Source organism: Rhincodon typus, chromosome 2 (genome assembly GCF_021869965.1).
Source record: "Rhincodon typus isolate 14 chromosome 2, sRhiTyp1.1, whole genome shotgun sequence".
In the NCBI taxonomy this organism is placed as follows: domain Eukaryota; kingdom Metazoa; phylum Chordata; class Chondrichthyes; order Orectolobiformes; family Rhincodontidae; genus Rhincodon; species Rhincodon typus.
The window spans coordinates 138,631,818-138,656,991 of record NC_063333.1 but is presented as its reverse complement, the minus strand read 5'-3'; the positions used below and the strand labels follow the sequence as shown (position 1 = coordinate 138,656,991).

The window sequence follows — 25,174 nt, the reverse complement described above, 5'->3', positions numbered from 1 at the left end:
ATTTGTAGAATTCTTTTTACAGAAGTACAGTGCAGCTATAATGGGTAAATTAATTAATGTTTAAATTAATTGGCATTTAAAATTTGCAATCTTTTATGCCAATTATCCCACTTGTGATAAATTGTACCCAAAGACCTGGAGTGACATAAGGGAATCTTTGTCCTTGAGTCACTTTTTGAAACAGTCTGTAGTTAAATGAATTCAGTAATATTTAATGGGGTGGAATCTTCCCAGCCCCAGAACAATGTGGGCTATGGCAAGAAAGTTGTGAAAATCATAAGAGATGGCCAGTGAGGAGTTTCCCAACATCCAGAGCAAACAGCCCCATTTTCCAAACAAATGTTGAATGGTGAGACAGATTTTCATAAGTGAGTGACAAGAAGCCTATGTGCATGTATTAGCTTCTCATTACCGTCTAATCACACCTCACTGATGCGCAGTTTCTCATTCTTCCACCCACCGGACTGAAAATTAGACAGCAAAATTCTCAACATGAAAGTCAGGTTACCTGGCAATATCAGCTCGCTGCTAACTCCTTCATATAAATATCCTTGGCACCAACATCTCCAGGCATGTTCCATAGGCAGTGACCACATGCACCCCTATCAACAGACCTTGGCATCCAACACATACAAGCCTCACCACATTGTCACAGCACGTCTCCAATCTATTGGACATGGGATGAGGCTGGGAGTGGGGAAATTTTAAAACTGGTGAATTCGATGTTTAGACCATCAGACTGTAGGCTCCCGAGGCGGAATATGAGGTGCTGCTCCTCCAGTTTGTGGGTGGCATCACTATGACACTAGGGGAGGCCCAGGATGGACATGTCATCCAGAGAGTGGGAGTGGGAGTTAAAATGTTTCACGACCAGAAGGTGTTCTCGTTTGTTGTGAACAGAGCGCAGATGCTCAACAAAATGGTCTCCGAGTCTCTGCTTGGTCTCACCGATGTAGAGGAGGCCACATTGGGAGCAGCGGATGCAGTAGACCAAGTTGACGAATGTGGAGGTTTGTAGGTGGCAGACAATGATACGTTGGACGTTATTTGAACTCACAACCTGACGAAGGGTTGTGCTTGGAAAACCTCAGTTCAGGTAAACCTGTTGGACTATCACCTGGTGTTGTGTGACTTCTGATGGAACATGAGAAGTAAACTGCAATCATACTGTATGCAATTCTGATCTCCCTGCTAAAGGAAGCATGTTGTAAAACATGAAAGCGTTCAGCAAGGATATACAAGGATGTTGCCAGGGTTGGAGGCTTTGAGCTATAGGGAGAGGCTGGATAGGCTGGGGCTATTTTCCTGGAGCATCAGAGGCCGAGGGGTGACCTTATAGAGGTTTATAAATCACGAAGAGCATGATTAGGTAGAACAGCCAAGGTCTTTTCCCCAGGGTGAGGGAGTCCAAAACTAGACAGCATAGGTTTAAGGTGAGGGGGGAGATATTTAAAAGGGACCTAAGGGGCAACTGTTTCACACAGTGGGTGGTGCATGTATGGAATGAGCTGCCAGAGGAACTGGTGAAAGCTGGTACAACTACAACATTTAAAAGACATCTGGATGGGTACATGAATAGGAAGGGTTCAGAGGGATATGTGCCAAATGCTGGCAAATGGAACTAGATTAATTTAGGATATCTGGTCAACATAAAAGAGTCGGGCCGAAGGTCTGTTTCCACGCTGTACATCTCTATGACTCCATAACTCACACAATCATGCATGTGAAACAAATGCAGTATACAACTGTGTGGAGTGCAAATACAGATCACAAGCAACCTTGACCATGTCACTGGTCACTGCAGACTGAAATTAGTCATCTCTTGTGAAGTAGACATAATCACAAATGACCATAAAAGTAGCACCCATGGGCCACAAAGCACAAAGCTATTGCAAAATCTCAATGGCTAAACAGGGACAAAGAACTGATTTTCTTTCATCCTGAACTGTAAGTATTTACCTACATACACTTATGCACTGATGCCTTTCCTGTGGGGCTGAGATGACAAGGTCTCAGTACTCACACAGCATTACAATCTCCTACTATCTCATTGTGACATGACTGCTGAAACATTAATCAGAATAATATTCTATGTTAAAGTTCCATGTAGAGGCATTCCATGGCCCTCCCTGACATAGTGTTCCACATCCCACTTTATGCAGCAGTATACTATACCATCAGTTGTGAGTGATGCGAACACTCACTGTTCACATTATTAATAAACTGTTCGGTTTCTTACACAGGTTGATTGCACGCGTGACTAGTAAATCCAGTCACAGCAGGGGTATCATTGGTAGTGTTGCTACCGCAGTGCAACTAAGTGCAGAGAAAATTGAGAAGAAACAGATGCACCAGGAAACCCATGACCAGTACCAACCTGCAGTCACTGCCAAATAGCCTCCACATGAATAGGTTGCAGCTGGAGATCTGCTTAGGATGCACAGAAGGTACAGGAGGGCCAGTGTCTATCATCCTCAATGTCATTTCCTGCAGCTGAGCGAGCTGCAGTGTCGGTGCAGGTCAAGGATGACCCAGGACACTGTCACAGAACTATACCAACTGAAGTGGGAACTGCGACCCGTAGAGTGTTGATGTAATGCAGCCCCTTCTTCCACTAAAGTCATGATGGAGCAGATGATTAACATCCTAAACATGATGTTCTAATACTCGGAACAGCTTGGGAGTGGAATTGGGGGGCAGGGGGTAGGAAGTCATACAATACACTCTGAATAGTGTGCTACATAATTCTAATATCTGCACAAGAGCAGGCTAAGAGAAGATGTAATTGAGGCTGAAGAGCAGCAGCAGTCTTTCAAGGCAGATTAAGAGGGTATTGAGCAGGAGAGACATCACCTACAGCATGATAAAGCGGTGCAGCATTGGGCACAACAAGCCAGACAATGCTTAATTGGTATACTGATCCAGATGAAAGCTAGGCATAGTGATCATTCATTGACAGTAAATTTGTTGTTGATCAAAAGCAACCAGTCTGTTTCTATTCAGAGGCAAAGGCAGCATCTGTCTGTTTGTTCATTGTTCCATTCTGTTGTTGCTAAATAACAGTGAATGTTTTAAACTGTCTGAAGGCTTTGCTGATATGATGGTCCCACATTGAACAATTATGAGAATTTGGGCTACACTGCGGGAAAAGAAAAAGTAGCAATGACTTTGATAGGGTTGTAAGATGGGATGGCACTGTGGCCAAGTAAACGGTCTGGATTGGATCCAAAATAGCAATAAATATGACTGTGCACTTGTGTGCGCAATGAAGTGTCAACTTTGTCACCTTCTCTGTGCCCTAAGTGGTGTTGGTTTATAGTAACTCTCCCACTACAAGTACAATGAAGGACAACTCTAGACTGCCAATGCTTCATCGGGTGCACTGCCAGGCTTCAAAACTGTCACCAGTACCAGGGATCCTGGAATGCTCCAGCAATGACACATATTTCTTTCCCACAGTAAGTGGGAGAATACGAGAGCAGCACCAAAACAGCACAGTGCACAAGTAGTGAGGTGAGTTTGGGACAGTAGTCGGCTTACGGATACCGACTTTAGATTCTGCCAGGGCCACTCAGCTCCTGACCTCAATACACTCCTGGTTCAAACATGGTTCACCGATGATTGCACAATGTTCATCTCCAATAACAGACAATCTAACAACCACCCCTTGATGTTCAATGGTGTTACCATCACTGAATCCCCTACTATCAACATCCTGGGGGGTTAGCATTGACCAGAAATTATACCTGACAAGCCAGATAAACACTGTGGCTACAACAGCAGGTCAGAGGCTAGGAATATTGCAGCAAATAACTCCTCGAAGTTGTCCACCATCTACAAGGCAAAAGCGGGAGTGTGTTGGAATACTCCTCACTTGCCTGGATAAGTGCAGCTCCAACAACACAGAGGAAGCTCGATACCATCCAGTACAAAGCAACTTGCTTGACTGGTACCACAACTACAAACATTCACTGCCACCACCATCGACGCTCAGTAGCTGCAGTGTGTACTATCTACAAAATGCACTGCAGAAATTCACCAATGATCGTTCGACAGCTCCTTCTAAATTCATGACCACTTCCACTGAGAAGGACAAGGGCAGCAGATACATGAGAACACCATCTGCAAGTTCCCCGCCAAATCACTCACTATCCTGATTCAGAAATATATCACTGTTCCTTCATTGTCACTGGATCAAAATCCTGGAATTACCTCCCTAAGGTACCTCCCTTAACCTACAATAAGCAGAGTGCAGTGGTTTAAGATAGCAGCTCATCACCATCTTTTTAAGGGCAACTAGGGACAGGCAATAAATGCTGAGTAGCAATGCCTGTGTCCCAGAAGCGAATAATGACAAAAAACTTGCTAGGCCTTGTGGACAGAAACCCTCCATCAAACCCAACAAAAATGACACTTAACTGATTTCTTCAATGATTCAGCACATGATCTTTTACTTTGTCGACCATCTACCGAAGAAGAAACAAGATAATCTTTTAGGATTTATTGTTGAGTTTAGAGTCAAAGCTTTTTATAGTTGATATTTTGTGAAAACAATTTGTCATATACTTGCACCAATGAAGGAGACTACTGAATCTATCATACATGTGCCAACTTAGCTCTTTGAAGGTATCCAGAGTCATACAGGAAACTGACCAGGTTTCCTAAACTGAACTAGTCCCATTTGCCCGCATTAATAAGTTCCATAGGCAACAACAGCTTCCTTTTAAAGTTTGTAGAAGCATCATAGAATCCCTACTGTGTGGAAGCAGGCCATTCGGACCATCAAGAACACACCGACCCTTTGAAGGGCATTCCAGTCATCCCTCTACCCTATCCCTGTAACCCTGCATTTCCCATGGCTAATCCACCTAGCCTGCACATCCCTGGACACTATGGGGAATTTAGCATGGCCAATCCACCTAACCTGCACAGCTTTGGACTGTGGGAAGAAATCAGAGCACCCAGGGGCAACCATGGACAGAAAGTGCAAACTCCACACAGACACAGTCGTCTGAGGTTGGAATTGAACCAGAGTCACTGGTGCTGTGAGGCAGCAGTGCTAACCACTATGGCACCATACTGCCCATGTATCCAATTTCCTTTTGAAAGTTACCATTGATTCAACTTCCATCACACCTTAAGTAATGCATTCCAGATCTTAATTCACTGCAAGCAGTTTCCCTCTAGTACTTCTGCCAATTAGTTAATATCTGTCCCCTCTGGTTAGAGATTTTCCTGTCTGTAGTATGCTTTTCCTTACTTACTGAATCAGAATTTTGAACGTTTATTAAATTGCTTTTAACCTTCCCTGTTCCAAGGACAGCAATCCCAGATTCTGTAATCTCCCACAAAACTGCAGTACCTTGTTACTAGTGATAATTTCCTTTGCACTCCACTTCCAAGGCCTTAGCTTCAGCAATTTAACAACTCCATTTCAGCTGCTGATCAGGCAAAACATCCACGAGAAGCACTGCATGTGGCTTATGACTGAAGCCATTAAACTTTTGTGTCTAAATCATTGATTCAACTTGTTTTTTTACAAAATGAGTTGTGGTGGACTCACTGATCTACCTTTTACATATGTCAGTGGAAATGATCATAAATGGAACAAGGTATGTAATAGACAGCCAATCTACTACTGCATGTTTTGCACTCTCAATGAAGTTGAATTCAATCCCAACAAGTGGCTGAAGGGCCTGCAGCAACATCTACCTGTCCCTAAACACAAAGTTGCACTAGTTCCTAGTTGGTTCCTAGCTTAAGTCAAGAAAGGTCAAGTGTAACGACAACAGATACATTTATGAGTCAATCTTTGATAAAGCCCACTTTTTGTAAGAAATAATTTTCCACAGGACTACATCACCGAAGTTCAGCAAATACCCAAATCGCTGCCAAATTTTATTTCACCTGAATCATTGAGAAAACCCTCACCTAACCAAACTTTAGCCACAAATTGTTATCTTGGACTGTAACATAGTACTGAAGGCTGTCAACAGAACTAGTCTATTCATGTTGATACTTGTAACCCAGACCACCACTTTAACTCACTTCTTGTAACCTTGGTCATACAAAGTAAACATCAACTACTACATCCAAATTACTATGCTAGTTTCTATTTCTACATTAAGAACTATACAAACATATCTTTATCATTTGGAATTTCTGAACAATCAGTACAGTCACACACTTATATGTTTCTTGTTAAAATGCCCAAAAAGGAACAACTGTAAAATAGAAATCTGATGAAATCAACAACTTTATTATAAAATCCCCTTTCATGACTTATCAATTAAATTGTGGATTTAGCGTCAGAACATTAAAACTGATATAACTTTTACACAATTAGAACAATATGCATTTAACACTAAACAATCTGATCATTACTAAAATGTCAGTTTGTACTCTGTTGTTTTTAAAGAGGAACTGGATAGGTTTATGAGCATATAAAGCATCTGCAAAAAACAAATTCCTCTAGCATTTGACTTTGTGACCCGTTATGTCTTGGAACACTTACCTACTCTAACTGTATCCAAACTTACAATTGTTGATACATGCACTAGGTGTTGCTTAGGAGCACTTTCAATTGATGGCCATCTAGGACTGTTATTGCAATGCATCACAGCTGGCATATTTCACATCCTCTACAGTTAGATACTATCCCTCAGTCTGGCTAAATGTGGTAAATCTACAGTGAAAAGCAATATCGATTCTGCAAATGGACACCTGATAAGGGCATCAGGGTGGTAATAATTACATACTTGAAAGTTCATGTGCATGGTGAAGATAATATGCTGGATTGTGATGCAGCGTAAAACATCACAGGAAGTAGTTAGCTGAAATCTCCATACAACAAATATCCAGACACAATATATATCTCAGATTTATTTCAGGACTCATGACATGCTAGTCCACTGCCAAGCTCAAACCAAACAGTTTTTACAGCTTTATTTTTCTAGCAGATTTAAATGTAGGGAAGACTGCGTCACAGAAGTCATGTGAAACTATTTAATGGAGGTACTGCAATAGGGCTATGTGGAATTGAAGACACAATCAAATCAGCCACGATCAAGCAGGCCCGGGGTTGTACAAAGTATGGTACATTGGAAAATTCCTTTTACTAACACAGTACAATATCTCATTGCAGCTAGGAATTACAGAACCCATATTATCACAACAGGTAGTGGTATATACAAAAGGAAGGCAGCACATCTCGACAAAAGATCTACCCCCATCCCCATGCTTCTAACACCCATACAATAATCTGATATGTTCTAAGGAGTCATTCTTGGCTCTCTCCTTTATGGCTTCTACATGCTGCCTCCATTCTACATACTGCCCCCAGTAGCATCATTCACAGGCATAGGGTTTACTTCTTACATGTGTATTAGAGATATTCGGCTCCAATGATTTCCGCAAACACAACCAGATGCCCTGAAACTCTCCAAAGCAGTAGCTTTTATTTCCCTTGCCATTGACTCTACTGTTCACCACACACCAGCCACTGACTAAAGTTGGCATAACCTGCAAACACTCTGGCATCATATTCAATCTAAGCTGAACTACAAACCCTCAAAATCCTTTCCACCCACTGAATTGTATTCCATTTCAAAAATAATCTTTTCTCTCCCCTGTTCACTGCATCCAGAACCCTTATCCATGTTTCTGCCAACTCTACATTCAATTTTGCCAGCTCTCCCCTGTCAGTCATCTATCTTTCTCTTTCCATAAACATTAATAGCATTTCTCCTGCCTGCACTGTCTCTTGGCAATCACCCCGGAGTTTACTGACCTACGCTGGCTTCTAACCACGCATTTAATCTTAAAACCTCATCCTGACATTGCACATGGCCTTGTCCTGTCTTATTTCTGCAAACCTCTCCAGTTTTATGTCCTCTACTGCACCCTTCAATCCACCAAATCTGGATTGTTGCCAAATTTCTCTTAGATCCACTAATAGTGACAGAGTATTTAGCCACTTCAGCGCTGCAAATTCCTGCTGTGAGTCTTTATCATCAATTCTATCTTTACATTAAAAGCCTCCCAATTACCTCACCAATATGTCTTTTTTTAAAAGCCTTTTATTAAGCACAATATATAAGCTGTTGTTGATGTTAATATGCTGGTATAGCAACTTGGTGAAATAACGTCAGGGTGCTAAAATGTTGCACCTAACCCCAAAGAATATTAATTCCACTCTGCAACTGTCCACATAACATATCTTCTAATTAGATAGATCTGCAGGGAAATCAATTTGCTTGAAGCCAATAACCTCCTTAAAGGGAGAGAAAGTTGCTTATTTATATCAGGAGTGTACATCAAGCTTAAGCACACCAATACGGTGGTGGCAGCCGCCAAGGTTCACAAATGCACAGTCTGGATACTTGCTGATTTATCAAATAGTGCACTCATAGGGAAAGAACATAAAACTTGCAAATTATGAATAAAGCAAACACTTCAATTTTGACATGATGATTTCAATGGTGCATATTATTTATAAACGTCCTGAAAATTTAGAACCGGACTGGTGTTTTTTATTCCCTTTAAGTGGAATGTGTTTCTGGATCCATGGTATAAAGAAGCTTTAATAGTCAATGATGGCAAATCATTTCTGAATTGACAAATGATAGGTGCTGCAGTTCTTCTGTACAAGTAAGCACATACAGTTATAACTCTATGGTGGACAGGCACTGTGTGCCCCAACAGCCATGTGGAGCCAGTAATCTTGGTTACTGAAGAGAACAAAATTGTAGAGGTTCTCTCCCCCCTTGTAGTATCCATGTTCATTTTCTCCCCAGGAAACTGGGCTGTCTGCAAAGCCGTGTACAGTCATACTAACCCAGTGGGCCAACTTGGGTTCCTCAAAATAGAGTCTGGAGAGAAAGGAGAAGTAATTGATAAATGTTGCTTATACTTGGTATCAGACCGTAACAGCAAATACAGTGCAGCCATGAACAATTATCATTTTGAACATGACAAAGACTACTTACACAAGTAGTCAAGCGTCAGAAGGTTGACAATGCTCATTTACCAATCACTATTTACTTTGGAACAATGAAAGTTACTACTACTTCCTGATAAAATTAATAAAATCTATCCAATAAAATTTGAAATTCAATTTAAAAGGTGGGTCACAAGTATTTAAAACAATTCTAAAAGAGTTGTACTACTTAGTTTAGTGGTGAATCACATTACAAAGAATAGGGATACTAATGATCTAAATATAAAACTTCAATGAATAAAAGCTATTGTTTGATGTCAAAATAAGAACATTTATGTAAAAGTCAAGTATCCTTGTACTTTTATTACATTGTGAAATTATTTTTAGGAACTGTATTTTGAGCTGTTACCAAATGTGGTAAATATGTCTAAAGTTTGTTATAACTCCACTGTTCAAAGTTGGAAGGCAAACATTTGGCCACTATTCAGCCAAGTCATTAGGTGAAGCATAACCCAGTGACATGTACACTATCTTGAACAGCAGCAACATTCTTAGCAATGGATGGTCAGTGGCGGGTACATTGGTCGAGGGGATCCTGAGGGACAGCATTTACATGCATTTGAAAAGGCAAGGTCCAATTAGGGATAGTCAATATGGCTTTGTGCATGGGAAATTGTGTCTCACTAACTTGACTGAATTTTTTGAAGAGGTGACAAAGAAGATTGACGAAGGCAAAGCGGTAGATGTTGTCTATATGGACTTTAGCAAAGCATTTGACAAGGGTCCACATGAGGTTGTAGACTTGCTTGCCAAGCCGGTGAGTTTGATTGCAGACGTTTCGTCACCCTACTAGGTAAAATTGTCAGTGCGCCTCCAGTGAAGCACTGGTCTTCCGTCCCGCTTGTTAGTTATATGCCTCGGTTGGCTGGGGAGGTTGGCATCACTTCTGGTTCTGTTTTTCACTGGTTTGTATATTGGATCCAGTTCAATGTGTTTGTTGATGAAGTTCCAGTTGGAATGCCAGGCCTCCAGGAATTCCTTGGCCTACCCAGTTGAATTCATGTCCTACTTTGTCCACGTGTGCTTAGACCAGTGAGAATTGGCTGTGTCTCTTGGTGGCTCATTGGTGTTTGTGTATCCTAATTGTCAGTTTTCTTCCAGTTTGGCTGATGTGATATTTCTCACAGCCCTTGCATGGTATTTTGTATATTACATTAGTTTTATTAGTTGTGGGTATGGGATCCTATATGTTTGACAGTAGCTGTCGCAGGGTGGTTGTTGGTTTGTGGCCTACCCCGACACCTAGGGATCGGAGCAATCTTGTGGTCATCTCTGATGGGTCTCTGATGTACAGTAGGTAGACTAGTGTGTCTGGCCGTATTGTGTCTTCTTGTTGTTGTCTGCCGTGGAGCTAACAGCGGATTGTGCTTTTTGGGTATCCATTCCTGTTAAAAACTCCGCATAAACGCTCCTGTTCTGCTTTGCGCAATTCAGGCTTGTGGTGCAGTGTGTTGTGGCACATTTGACTAATGTCCTAGCACAATTCCGTTTATGGGTGTTGAGGCTGTTGCTAGTGTAATTAAGTATCTGGTCCATACATGTGGTCTTTCTGTATACACTAGTCTGGAGTTCCCAGTTGTTCTTATGTTCCACCACTATGTCTAGGAAAGGTAGTCAGTTATTGTTCTCTTCTTCTTTTGTGAATTATATTTTTGTGAGGATGCTGTTTATGTGTGGGTAGGTTTCTTCTAGTCTTGTGCTTTTGATAATCAGGAAGGTGTCAACTACATAGCGGATCCAAGTTCAGATTGTATAGTGGGGGGTGCTGTCCATTCTAACCTTGCATTAGCGCTTCTTCAAACAGTCCTGATATTGGGGATCCCATTGGTGTTCCATTGGTTTGTTTGTATATACAGTCGTTAAAGGTGAACTGGGTTGTGAGGCACGGATCCAGCAGTTTCAGGGTGCTGTCCTTGTTGATGCTGTTGCAATCTGCCTTCCTGATTCATCCAGCAGCGTGGCAATTGTCTCTTTGGCTAGGTCGATGTTTATGGATGTAAATAGTGTTGTTACATCGAAGGATATCATTATCTCGTCCTCTTCTATTCTGGTGTCCTTGATAATATTGAGGAATTCTTGGGAGGAGTGGATGGAGTGGGTGGTGTTGTCTACTAACTATTTCAGTTTCCATTGTAGTTCTTTGGCTAGTCTATATGTTGGCATGCCTGGTAGTGAGACAATGGGTCTGAGGGATCTCCTGGCTTGTGTACCTGAGGGAGTCCATAGAAATGGGGTGTGTTGGAACCCTCTGGCTTCATTTCTTGGTAGTCTATCTTGCTGATATCTCCTGAGTTGTGTAATTTCTTCAGGGCTGTTGTGATCTGGTTCTCTAATAATGGCGTTGCGTCTATCACCATCTGTTGGCAGGTGTCAGTATCTGCTAGTAGTGCATTAGCTTTCTCGATGTATTGGGCTCTATTAAGGATTACTATCATGCGTCCTTTGTCTGCCGCGAAGATTTCGATGTTTTTGTCTTTCTTGAGTGTTTCCAGAGCTTTCTTTTTTCTTCTCTGTGTTCACAGAAAGCCTTTTGTCATCAAGTTGGAGATTTGGCCACTGGAAGAGAGTTATATTTGCAGGCTTGTGTTTTTTTAAAAATAAGAAATGATCCAAATGTTTTAAGACCATACATTTTCTAATTTTACATTGATTACCCCAAGAAAATGCATTTTTAGTGTATTACCTACATAGAAAAATCAATATAAATGATGTCAGGTTCTGATTGGTAGAAACAGATGATTCCTGAATTGTTAGAAAAAAAATTGCTAATAATTACTCATATAAATAATCTAAGGAACAAGACTCCAAATCCTAAATTAGCTCAAAAGGATGAATCCAAACTTCAACTTTTCATGTATGTAATGAAACAAACCCATTCGCTATACAGATAAATAACATAAATTCCAATGTAGGTCATGACAACAACTTGCATTTCTTTGGCACCTTTAATACAGTAAAACATTCCAAGGCACTTCACATGAGCGCAGTCACAAAAGGGGACATTAGTGCACTGGTCACAGAGGTAGGTTTTAAAAACACAACAAACACTTAAAACACAGAAAAGAAGAAAAATTTAGGGAAGAAAGTCCTGAGCTTATGGCCAAGACTGCTGAAGGTAAGGCCACCAAACGCTGGAACAAAGGAAGTTATTACTCATTCATTAAATATAGCAATTACTGCCCATCACTAATTGCTCTGCAGCTGAGTAACTTGCTAGGCCATTTCAAAGGGCAGTTGAGAATCACAGTATTGCTTTGGGTCTGGAGTTACATGTAGGTCAAACCAGGTACGGATGGCAGATTTTCTTCTTAAAACTCATTAGTGAACCAGATGGGTTTTTAACAACAATCAACAATGATTGTGACTGAACAACCAATCTAGCTTTTAACTCAGATTTTTACTGAATTCAAATTTCACCATCTGCCATGTTATAATTCAAACCCATGCCCCCAGAACATTAGCCTGAGGTTCTGGTTTACTAGTCTAGTGACATTACCACAGCGTCACCAAATTTAGAACACTAAAGAGTGATAAAGGAGTAGAAATGATTTCAATACACTGAAGTGAACTGTCGTGCTGACTGGTCCAGCTAACTCAACAAAAATGGAGGGTAATGTTTAGTAATCATAGCTCAACACCATCTGTTGTGACGTGTTAACACATCAAACTATTGACTACAAAGTGCTGCTTTTACAATGGTGCTTACCTAAGCTGGTCCAATATCTGATTTATCCCTTCTGGAATTATAAATCCTGAAATAGTATAAAGGCAAGCTTTATCCAGTACGGTGCTGGGCCAAGGGCAGCAGTAGGTCGAGAGAAAGCTGTCTGCTTGATTATTGCTATTGATAAATAAAAATGGAAACTTTGATTAAAACACACATTGGACACCATTACATTTTAATCATCCCAAGGCCTTTACAAAGAACACTGATGAACTAGGGGTCTCATATCAATTTGCTCATTTCTTCATTGAATAAACTTCCACGAAGATGATGAATCCATTAAGCAGAGTAGGTCTCTAAATAAATATAAAATCTCATCTGTAACACATGTGCATTACATTTCAATGTTTAAGAACTGTTGAGAGAAATGGGTCAGTCACTTCCTGCCATTTTCTTGCCTTGCCTCACCCAAGAAGTAGGAGTTGAAAAGTGACAAGCACCTATCATTCTACTGAAACTACATTCAGATACTCAACACAGGGTGTGTCTTTTGGAACCATTTCCCAGGGAGTACTTGAGCAGTGGTCTGAAGGTTTTAGATCTGGTCAGGTATAGCTCCACCTTCAAACGTCAGAGTATCCGTCACCATAGTGCAGATCAGCCAATACTGTCCATTAGACCACTGTAGTATGGCATCAAAAAACAACTGATTGCAATCTCATGCATCAAACCAGCTTTACCGTAAGACAGTGCAGAGTGACAAAGAACTGCATAGTCACAGCTAAGTTACTCTTGCATTTTTTCAGGTGGATGGGAACAATGGGTTATGAAGATGGTAATTTTAAAAAAAGTAACTTGCACTTGTATAATTTCTATATGTTAAGCTATTTGTCAATCAAAAATAAGGAGAGATAATTTTGATCATTACCCAGTAAATGTTTCCTATGAAATATTCATCTTTTGCACATTTGGCAGATCTTCCAGGATAGTTAGATCGTAAAAAAAAACTGATTTCCATCTGATTCAAGAGAGGAAGGCTAGAAAGAGTATGTGTGAAGAGGTTAGTGGATGGATTGACATTTGCAAAACCTAAGCAGTCAATGAGCGGGCCTCATTTCAATAATTCAGCACTGCCAGTCCTGTTGTGCCTCCACAACCATTAAAAACGTTACACATTGAGATGCCTGCCTTGCCAAAAATGACTCAAAAACCACTTCTAGGTGTGGAGTCGGGAGCAGAGAGGGATGGGTTGTGGGTGATGCATTCCAGTCTCTGTGGTGTGAAGGCCTCAAGTACACTCTCCAGAGCAGCCAGACATAGATGTAACCGTAGAAGATCTAGGCAGAGTTCAGGTCAGAATTAGGAACTAAAGGTTCTATTAGTTATTAGCCTTGGGATTTGGAACAAATTTTATAATCCTGCCCCCTACTTTACTGCTATAGTTTCTCATTTATATTACCGAATACACACACTAATGTGTAGTAATACCCTGTCAACAAAGAGTGGCTGAACTCAATACTAAAATGTAGCTGTATGCGATTGAGTTTCCAGTGGCTTAGCAAACAGCAGATCAACTTTTTCTGTAGATGAAAAAGACTTAAGTCAAGCCTAAGGAAGAATTTAAGGACTCAGGCACTGTGTGATATCACATCTGTAACAGGTTTATACGTAATCACCATATTGTATGATTCCAGTTTTGTTCAGATCACACACCACTAAAGTTGCTGAGAAAGAGCAAAATGCCGAATAAATACTGTTTTACAAAGGTAATGTTGCACAGCTACAATGGTTCCTCTACGACAGAATACAACATGACAAGGATTTATTTTTCTCGGAAGTACAAAAGGAAGTATCCAGAAATCATAAAGAAAGTTTTGCACATTTAAACTCACCAATCAATATCACTGAAGACTGCACCAAGCCAGTCAAGAAATTCCTCAGAGCTGCAGGATTCATTGTCCTTCCCTTTCAATTCGTTACCCAGCAGCACAGGGCTGTCAATGTCTTTTAATATCCTGGTTGACACAATAGGCTGGTAAACCTTGCATTCATATTCCTTGAAGTAAGACACCAAATTGGCTTCTTGTCCACCTTGGTTTGATATTTAAAAACATAAACACAGGAACTGTACTGTAAATTACAGGCATCCCTCATTTAAAGCATGTTCTAATAGCACAGTTTTGTTTTAATATAGTTAGTAAATTAGGGACATTCCCCTAATAGTGGGCCTTCATTTTATTCCCAGCATGACCACTGAACACGCTTAATCACTTAAAAAAAAATCACTTCCCTCTCCCAACCTACCATCCTTCCCATTTGCCAACCTTCCCAAACCCTTCTAATGGACACCACCTTATCCAACCCTCCTGCTCTGACCTTTCTCCCTTGAGCTTACTACCACCTTCCTCCTGTCCCTCCCACTTGCTATTCCTCTTGTTCACCTCCTTTCCCATTTGCCTCCATCTCCCACTCCCCTCACAAACTTCAGCTCTCTCCTTCAATCTCCTACTCACTAGTTGCCTCCAGCTCACCATTCTACTCCCACCCTCCAGTTTGCTGCCTCCCTCCTAAACCTCTTGTTCACTGCTTCCCTCTGATGCCTCCTCCTGTTTACTGTCCCTCTCAATCTCCAACCTTCCCTTTCACTGCTTCCCTCCTTAATGCTCCCATTCACCAAGCCTCCTGGGCGCTGATTCTTCTGTTGCGCAAGCCCTTCCCCAATCGCTCTACACCTTTCCTCACACTTGCAGCCTGTCATGTGCCCTTGCTGGGTCCCTCCTTCTTGATTCCTCACTCAGGATTTGGCATAGGGAAGACGCAAGCAGCAGGGAGCAGCAGAGGAAAGGTAATGAAGCAGGAGGATTAGGGAACGAAATGATAATTGGGACAGGCAGCAAGCAGGAGAGACAGGAGGTAAAAGGTAAGAAGTAAGATTTAACAAGAGGTTTTTCAGGCTAATAACATTCAAGGCTTTTAATATAAAAAAGTTACATCTCAGGATTGTAACAAACCTTTTTAACATAGTTTCTTATGAGAAAGTTATTTTAATTTAGCACAAATTTTTAGGAACACTTTATACAAACAAGGGATAGTAGCATTAAGAGCAAGGTGCAGTAAACATTGTAATTAATGCAAATTCTTGCATTTTTATGGCACATTTTGCAGGAGTATCAATAGGAGGTTGTGGCATATAAGAGTTGAACACAAGGATAGTAGCGTATGCTATTAACTTATTACCTATCAACTAAAGCATGATTGTGGTAGTCTCCACCGGCACCTGGTCACCAGGTCTCAGTCGCACATGATCTGACATCATCATTAGAATATCCTTTATTGTCATGACATAGCCCTTACTGTTAGGAAGAATACCTGGAGTGATTTCTTTAAATGAGTTCATTGAAAGGTCATGGTGGATAATAGGGATTTCTTTTCAACAAGACATTTAGAAATCACATAACTAGCGATAACTGCTTCCTTTACTATAGGCCCCAATCCTGGCTGTTTGAACAGTGACTGGCTTGAAAGCCCTCTAGTTGGGTTCAGGTATTTATTCTTCTGAAATAGTGACTGAAGGAGCAAGCAATGTCTGAAAGACTCCATAGGCAACAGTGCATGATTAGTACCTTGACCACATGTGTCTGAACATCAGACTTCAGAATATCCTAGGCTTTATCCTTTCGTCTTAAAGAATAATCCATTCAAAGTGCTTTTCTCCCCCCAAGAAAGCCAACTTCTGCAGAAATCTGTTATATTTTTCACTTTTTCTGAAGAGTGTGTATATTTGTTTTGATATTCTTAGAGGGGTAAACATTTATTATTCTATATTACTGACTCTCTGTTATTGCACCTTCATTGAGTAAGTTTTGTCTTGTTAATAAACCAATAATTGTATTTATTAAGGAAACTTGGTTAAGAGGTCTTTTTACTTGAAAGCTGATGTAGTTACCCTGGTGACTGGTAAAGATATTTTACTTCAATATTGTGACCGGTGGAGTAGTGGGGCTAAAGCAATATTGTACTCCTCTAGACTCTGAAGCAACATGCTCAGTAGCTATCAGGTTATTGGCATAGTTAATTCTTTACTCCATACTTTGTCACATGAAAAAATACCCTAAGATACTTCAAAATTAGGAAGAACAAAGGCCATGCCATACCAAAGAAGACAGCGGTTCAGCTTAGTCAAACATGCAAATCATGAATAAGTGCTGACAAGCTATGAGAAGGGGATAGATTTGGATAGCAAGCACAGAAGTGGCCTTTGGGATGGAAAGGATCTTGGATCTGCAACCCAACTCAGGATAACAATAATTTTAAAAGTCTGATTCAACCTAAAATAGTGCCCAGACAGAAGACAGAATCAGTCATAAGGAAGCAGACATTTGACTGCTGCCAGCTTTGATGTTTTAATGCTGATCTTGAGAAATTTACAGCTCATCAATACCGAATGTTGAGCAACCAGTCTGCCAACAGAGTGTTTGACAGAAGCAATGTCATGCAATTGGAAGCCAAGCCTCTGACTTTGAGTGGTGCCTCAAAGGTAGCATGATGATGAGGAATAAAGGGGGAGAAGAATAAATCCTTGGGATACTGTTGGACATGTTAGTCTGAGGTTAGAAGAGAAGACATTGCTCGGAGTGTGCTATCTATATTCAGAGAGGTAGAATTATGTGTCTAGATTATGTGGTCAATTCCAGGACCAAGGACGAGCACATAACTTTCTGATTTGAAGACAAGAATGTTAGGAGGCCCACACGAAAACTGTTGTTATGCATAATGGAATATTATTATCGTAGCAAGTGTATACCACATATGACATGTTGAACTTTTCGCTATATTATTTTTGAAGTAAGGTTTCAAGCATAGCCAGATTACATTTGAGGTCAAATCAAAAAAAAAGTTTTCTCTTAATTACATTTTATTAACTTCTTACCTGAGGAATGCCACTTCATCAAAAAGTCAAATTTTAAAGGTTTTTTTTCTTTCAATGCCCACATTACACGGTTATATCTTTTTTCACCAGGAACAAAAGTAGCATCACGAATGTGGACAGTAATATCTGAAAACATGACATGACATCATGAAACCCAAAACTGAACTGACTTTAGGGTGATATGCATCACAAGGTTACAAAGCAAATTCTGCTTTTTGTAGGAAGCATGATGATAATTCACTCAGAGGCAGATACTAAAGACTGAGAAATTTTAATTACTATTGTTGAGAGAGAATAATTGTATTACTGCTAGACCTGTCATTTTTAACTCATACTGCGTGTCTAGTACCTGGGGGCATCAGAAATCGTTCTGTCACATAAATGGTTGAGTTTAAACTAAATCTGGAAGGAATCTGCACAGAATGTACTAATGAAGAATCAAGAGAAACAACGGAGATTTCTTGGGTACTGGTGAGGTGGCAGTACATATCAACAACTTGGTCAATTTCCAATCAATTAACTGATGTCAGCATTGTTGAGTTGGGTGGTGGACGCATGAAACAGCCAAAGTTCCCATTCCTGATCATTAACCAGCAATACTTCTTGCATAGTGCATGGGAATAACATTATGAGAAAAGGACCGAACTATACCTTGACACCACTAAGCATAGTCAACAGTCTAATAATACTCACAGTTCAGGCACGAAGGTTAAGAATGGTCATTTGGCAGATGGTGCCAGATGATTTTTAATATATAAAAAGGATGGTCCTTTGCTAAGGTGTTTGCATTGGGACCATGGCTTAATAGAAATCAGCAGCCTCCCAGTAGACACCAAAATGGTGAATCTTTTTGCACGAGTCCAGGTAGCAACTTTCAGCAAGCAGCAAGATGAAGAATATGACCCCCTAATTTCCCAAATCACGACTTTCACATGCACAATAATCAAAAGGGGGAAATAAGAGCTGATTTCTTTTTCCCCTCTGTACAAAGGCAAACACTATCTCCACTGTCTTCACAGCAAAATTAGTAATAACTGACAATTAACCATTGTGAACCTACACACATAATTCTGATAACTGCAAATAGAAACAGACTAGTTCAGGAGTGCACATTTTCACCATTGGTTAATGTTTGTGCTTTTCCTGATAACATGCAATTACCCCAAGTTCACAAGAGGGTAGGGTACCCATCGTTGCATCACAGCGTTATTTTTAATCACTCGTACATCAGTCAATGGCAGCAAACAAGCATGTCAAACAACCCATTTACACTGCAAACTAAGCTGTCAGAAACCCATTTCACATTGAACTCCTAATAGTGGCAGACAGAAGAACTCAAAAGACTACACTCAAAACATCTCCCAGAGATGCCTCTCCTACTATGCCTCAAATGTATACATTATTCTGCGCCACTAAATGGGTTTAATGAGCCCTTTACATTTGTTTTGTGTCTTTTCAGTGTGTTAATATTTATTGAATTACATTAAAGTCAAACAAAACCAGAACAAAAGTTTCAATAAGTTTGTAACGTCCATCACGGCAAGAAATTCTCCTGAGCCTGGAATCTTATAATAGCTTGCACTTACTGTATCTCATTGCTGCCTTATGTGAATACATAGATGGCTTTCCTTCCAGGCCAAGCTCTTCATAAGTATCCTTGTCAACTGATAAAATTAGCTTTCCTATGAAAACCAATAGCTATGAGTTAGAAACTCCTTCAATGAAGGATCTAAGATCCATTCATAAATATTTGTGCACTATTAGAAAGATTAAGCTCACAATAATTTTTAAAAGCAAGCGACAATCATTTCAAAAATAACATTCTTCCAGAATTGTTTTTTTAACTCAGACTCCAAAGTCATCCCAAAGATAGTCACTCTTCTGAACATCACCACACATATTTCTAGATTTGTGATAAATACTTGGTTTTTCAACTAATAAACACTGATTTTGTTTTAAAGGAAATCTTTACTGTTCTGAAACAGTGTGGAAATTTAAGTATTTTCTAACAAGTCCTGCGTTCCCTCATTAATAGTGGGCTGAGGAAAGAACCTGCTTTGCCTTGTTTATCAAGGAAAATTTGAAGAAAATAACCTCTGAAAAAATGCTTTCCAGAATTTCCCTGCATAGGTCTTAAATATAATACAGTCACTAATAAATCTAGTAAGTAATTTAGAAAAAAACCCAGAGAGTGGGAGCAATGGTGAGAATATGAAACTTTCTGTAACAAGGAGTTGTTGAGTTACCTCACATAAATTCACAGAAGGGAAAGCCAAATAATTACATGAGGGAGATAGGAATAGCATGATATGCTGATAGACTACTTGATACAGGGAGTGGAACAGGCTCATGTGGAACATAAAATACTGGTGTAGACCCTGGTGGTATCACTCCACATTCTGGTATTAAAATTGAGACCTGCAATAAAACACTTAAACAGCTAAGAAAAGGAAGTTTGGTAAGAAAAGCTTTTCATTATTTGTATTCTTTCTAAAGCAAAAAGTAAAGTTGCCATCGTCTCAGGGGACCATAGGGCTGTTCTATCATTAGGGATAGGTGACTGACGATGAGTTTAACTTGAGGGTCACCAAACCTCAGACGAGGGGCAAGGTTCAGAAGGCGGGACCTACATGGTAACCGCAAAGGCATTGGAATAATTACTCCGTATCTGTGCTGTAAATTCTATGCATTTTTAATTGCAATTTATAAGTTATAAATTTATAATTTTCCCACATGTGCACACCTTTGCTCGTACTGTTTGACAAAAAAATTTACATCAAAAAAAAGTAAATTAAAGTTATTGTGTTTTATATTTGAAACAATATTGGCATTATAAACTCCAACAAAATTAGAAACACAAATTTGTTTATTCTAGAAAAGCAAACAACGTTTTGACAAGGTAACAAATAGGTCAGAAACTTGGATGCTGATTTAGACAAAAGGTATTTTACCTATTGGCAGTAATGCAATACAGTTGTCTTGATCTATTCTGGTGTTGTATGAAAGCACATAAAGAAAGCCTGGAACAAACAATTTGAAATTAAGTGACTTGCATTGCTAGCAAAATAAAGAAATAAATGCATTTCATAAATTACAGATATAACATTACCTTGCTTCACAAATTTGTTGATGAAGTCAGGTTCAAGCATTCGATGAATTGGCAACTGCTCTACCAAATAATACTCTCCTAAATTTCTGCAGGCAGCAGTGACTCTTGGTGGTATCACGCCACATTCTGGTATCAAAATTGAGACCTGCAAGATAATATTTAAACAGCTATAAAAGAAGTTCAACAAAACAAAAAGATTTGCAATCCATCAATGTGGGTAATATTTTCATAAGGTAAAAGTAAAGTTGCCATAGTCTCAGAGGGCCACAGGGTTGCTTTCTCATTAGAGGGAGATGACTGATGGTGAGTTTAACCTTAGGGTCACCATGCTTCAGGTGAGGTGCAAGGCTAAGAAGGCACGATCAAATGGTAACCTCAGCCAGTGTGGGAATTGAACCCTTATTGTGTCATTCTGCATCGCAAACCAGCCATCTAGCCAGCTGAGCTTACCATGAAGGACTCTCTTTTTCAACCTCTTCCCCTCACCTCAGGTGTGGTGACCCCCAGGTTAAACCACCACCAGTCATCTCTCTCTAATGACACAGCAGTCCTATCATCCATTTGGACTATGGCGCCTTTACCTTTTAAAAACTACAACAGTTGGCCATCAACCATAATAGCTTAGTGAAGATATTCACCTCTAAAATAAACAAAACCCTAAAAAAAATTTACACGAGGTTTGTCATTGCTTTCATATCAAAATCGTTGACTGTAAAAGCAAGACACTCAATGCAGCCGACTTAGCAACTGTGTTACAACAGACACTGGAACCCTCATTGAACAGGTGTTACACTGGAGCCTCTAATGATGTTGCTAAGTAATTCCCACTGGGGGCACTTACTATTCAATTGCCACCTTTAACTTTGTCATTTCTGAACATCAAAAACACACAAACATGAAAAAATGCACGAACACAATGCCATTTTCATTTACTGTGAATTTAACAGCTGATGGAAGTGGTTCTGAAATTGTAAAACAGCACAAGCATTCCAGCCCCGATTGCCCATTTCTTGTACTGCTCCATTATGTTAAAAAAGTGGTATATAAATACAAATTCACTTGTTGCTGTTGCAGCCTTCAATATTATGGCACTAACAGAAAAGAGAGAAACAGAGTTCCTATTTCGGGTCAAAGATATTTCTTTGGAGCCTCGCTGGTCCAGACAGCCTGGACTCTTGACTACATAAAAAGGTTTAAAATAATCACAAAACCATACAGGAGACAATCCAAGTGAAGCATTGTTGGTAACTAACTAAAACACAATGGGCAGCTCAATTTTTTCTACCACTTACCCGATGAGTTATTAATCGTACCACTGTCAAACACAGATGTGGGCAGTTATAGACTTAAAGTTATAGAGTTATACAGCACTGAAACAGACCCTTTAGTCCATGCCGACCATAATCCCAACTAAACTAGTCCCACCTGCCTGCGCTTGGCCCATATCCCTCCAAACCTTTCTTATTCACATACTTATCTAAATATTTCTTAAACGTAACTATACCCACATCCACAACCTCCTCTGGAAGTTCATTTAACAACGAACCACTCTCTGTGTAAAAAAATTGCACCTCATGTCTTTTTTAAATCCTTCTCCTCTCATCTTAAAAATATGCCCCGGTCCTGAAATCCCCCACCCTATGGAAAAGACACCTGCTATTCCCCTTATCTATTCCCCTCATGATCTTATAAAACTCTGTAAAGGTCACCTCTCAACTTATACGCTCCAGCGAGAAATGTCCCAACGTATCTAGCCTCTCCTTACAACTCAAACCCTCCATTCCCAGCAACATTCTGGTAAATCTCTTTGGAACCCTCTCCAGCTTAATAATATCCTTCCTATAACAGGGAGACCTGAACTGAACACAGTATTCTAGAAGAGCCTTCACCAACATCCTGTACAACCTCAACATAACATCACAACTCCTATACTCACAGATCTGAGCAATGAATGCAAGCGTGCTAAATGCCTTCTCAACCACCCTATCTATATGTGACGCAAACTTCTGTACCTGAACTCCTAGGTTTCTCTGCCCAAGGCCCTGTTTTAATTGTATAAGTTTTGTCTTTGTTTGTTTTACCAAAATACAATACCACGCATTTATCCAAATTAAACCCCATTTGCCACTCTTCTGCCCATCGACTCAATTGATCAAAATCTCTTTGTAATCTTAGATAGCCTTCTTCACTGTCGACTATACCACCAATCTTGGTTTCATCTGCAACTTACTAGCTGTGCTTTCTATATTGTCATTTAAATGATTTATATAAATGATAAACAAAAGTGGACCTAGCACCTATGTTCCTGTTAGAATAAAAGGGAAAGTAATGAGTTCTCCGCTCCCTGTCAATCACCCACCTGGTAGTCATGGCGATCAGACTCCGCCCCCTGGCAATCACCCATCAGATAAACATGGCGATTAGACCCCGCCCCCTGTCAATCATCCATCAGATAAGCATAACGATTAGTCTCCGCTCTCCGTCAATCACCAATCAAATAAGCATGACGATTAGTCTCCGCCCCCTGTCAATCACCCATCAGGGAAACATGACGATTAGTCTCCGCCCCCTGTCAATCACCCACCAGGTAGTTATAAAGTTTCCGTGCCCCTATCAATCACCCACCTGGTAGTTATAGTGATGAGCCTGCACGTGTTTATGGTGTTTTGATTTACTGTGCCTGAAGTTGGATCTTTCACTAACCACTAGGTGCCGCGCGCATTTCTCCACGTTGTTCAGCATCTTCCCAAGCTGGGCTGCAACTCCTCGCGCCGTCCGCGAGGGCCGTTTACCGCTTCTCCCCTCAGCGACAGCTGCGCGCGCCAATTAACGGCTTTCCCCCCTCAGCTTCTTCCCGCCGTCCTCGAGCTCTGGCGTTCCCTTTGGCGCCTCTGTCCTAAACTATCTTGGAGAGGAGGGCAGAGTTCGACTGCACCCTCTGCTGGTTGGAGGCCAAGGTGGAAGAAGAGCCGCGTTTGAACATTCAGGGCTTGTGTCAAGTCAACACTCGAATTCCCAAAGTAAGAATAGAACCTTTTCATGATGAGTGGCGTGAGCCCTGTTTTTCTTAAACGATTTAGAACCCCTTCATTTTCCAGCATGGTTATTGGTAGCAATCAGGACAAGGCACCAAGGTAATAGCCCAATTTTAGTCAAATGTATTCCCCAAGATTCAATCTATTCTGCCTCCAGTCAGCTAACAGCTCCATCCTCCAGGCCTTCCCCTTTCTCTTCACTACCCAGTCGAATGATTCTCGACTGTCAGGACAAAGAGCCATTTGTTTCCCACCACCAATGTTTTTCTGACTCGTAAACAGAGGTGCCCATGAAAAGATTGCCCACAGCCATGTCCTGGGGATGAATCTTCAGTTAGAAACGGGCGTGCTCCAGCATTTAATACAATTCAAACACTTTTCTGTCTTTCACCCACAGACTATTCTCAAAATCCTTCGCACCCCCGGTAGTTAGAAATCTATCAATCTCTACCTTAACCATAGTCAAAGACTGAGCTTCCACAGCCCTCTGGCATCAAAAAATTCCAAAAACAATCAATCACGGGGCAACACGTTGGCTCAGTGGTTAGCACTGCTGCCTCACAGCGCCAGGGTCCCGGGTTCAATTCCACCCTCAGGCGACTGTCTGTGTGGGTTTCCTCCAGGTGCTCAGGTTTCCTCCCACAGTCCAAAGATGTGCAGGCTAGGTGGATTGGCCATGCTAAATCGCCCATGGTGTTCAGGGATGTGTAAATTAGGTGCGTTATAGGGTGATGGGTCTGGTTGGGATACTGTTTGGAGGGGTGGTGTGGATGTGTTGGGCTGAATGGCCTGTTTCCATACGGTAGGGATTCTATTGAACCATCTGAATAGAGTCATAGAGATGTACAGCACAGAAATAGATCCTTGTCTATGCCAACCAGATATCCTAAATTAATCTAGTATCATTTGCCTACTCACCCCATCTATGCCCCTCATGATTTTTTAAACCTCTATAAAGGTCACCTCTCAGCCTCCAACACTCCAGGGAAAATAGCCCTAGTCTATTCAGCCTTTCCATTTAGCTCAAACCCTCCAACCCTGGCAACATCCTTGTAAATCTTTTCTGAACTGTTTCAAGTTTTCCAACATCTTTCCTATAGTAGAGAGACCAGAACTGAATGCAGTATTCCAAAAGTGGCCTAACCAATGTCCTGTACAGCCGCAACATGATCTCCCAACTCCTATACTCAAAGCACTGACCAGTAAAGGCAAGCAAAGTTCTGAGGAAGGGTCACCGGCCCCGAAACATTCACTCTGATTTTTTTCTTCACAGATACTGCCAGACCTGCTGAGCTTTTCCAGCAACTTTTGTTTTTGTTCCTGATTTACAGCATCCACAGTTCTTTCAGTTTTTATACCATACACCTTCCTTACTATCCTGTCTACCTGTGACTCTACTTTCAAGGAACTATGAACTTGCACTCCAAGGTCTCTTTGT

General features: G+C 40.7%; 1 protein-coding gene across 1 annotated transcript; it reads right to left on the bottom strand.

The window, feature by feature from the left end:
- Positions 1 to 6,241: 6,241 nt before the first annotated feature.
- Positions 6,242 to 23,609, bottom strand: rpp40 (ribonuclease P/MRP 40 subunit). Its single transcript, XM_020531015.2, has 8 exons — positions 23,327 to 23,609; positions 20,702 to 20,846; positions 20,544 to 20,612; positions 19,179 to 19,274; positions 17,593 to 17,718; positions 14,555 to 14,753; positions 12,705 to 12,839; positions 6,242 to 8,870 (listed from the first exon to the last, which is right to left on the bottom strand). The coding sequence occupies exons 1-8, from the start codon at positions 23,441 to 23,443 to the stop codon at positions 8,672 to 8,674; spliced, it is 1,086 nt and encodes a 361-aa protein (XP_020386604.2). The 5' UTR covers positions 23,444 to 23,609; the 3' UTR covers positions 6,242 to 8,671.
- Between the last annotated feature and the right edge of the window lie 1,565 nt (positions 23,610 to 25,174).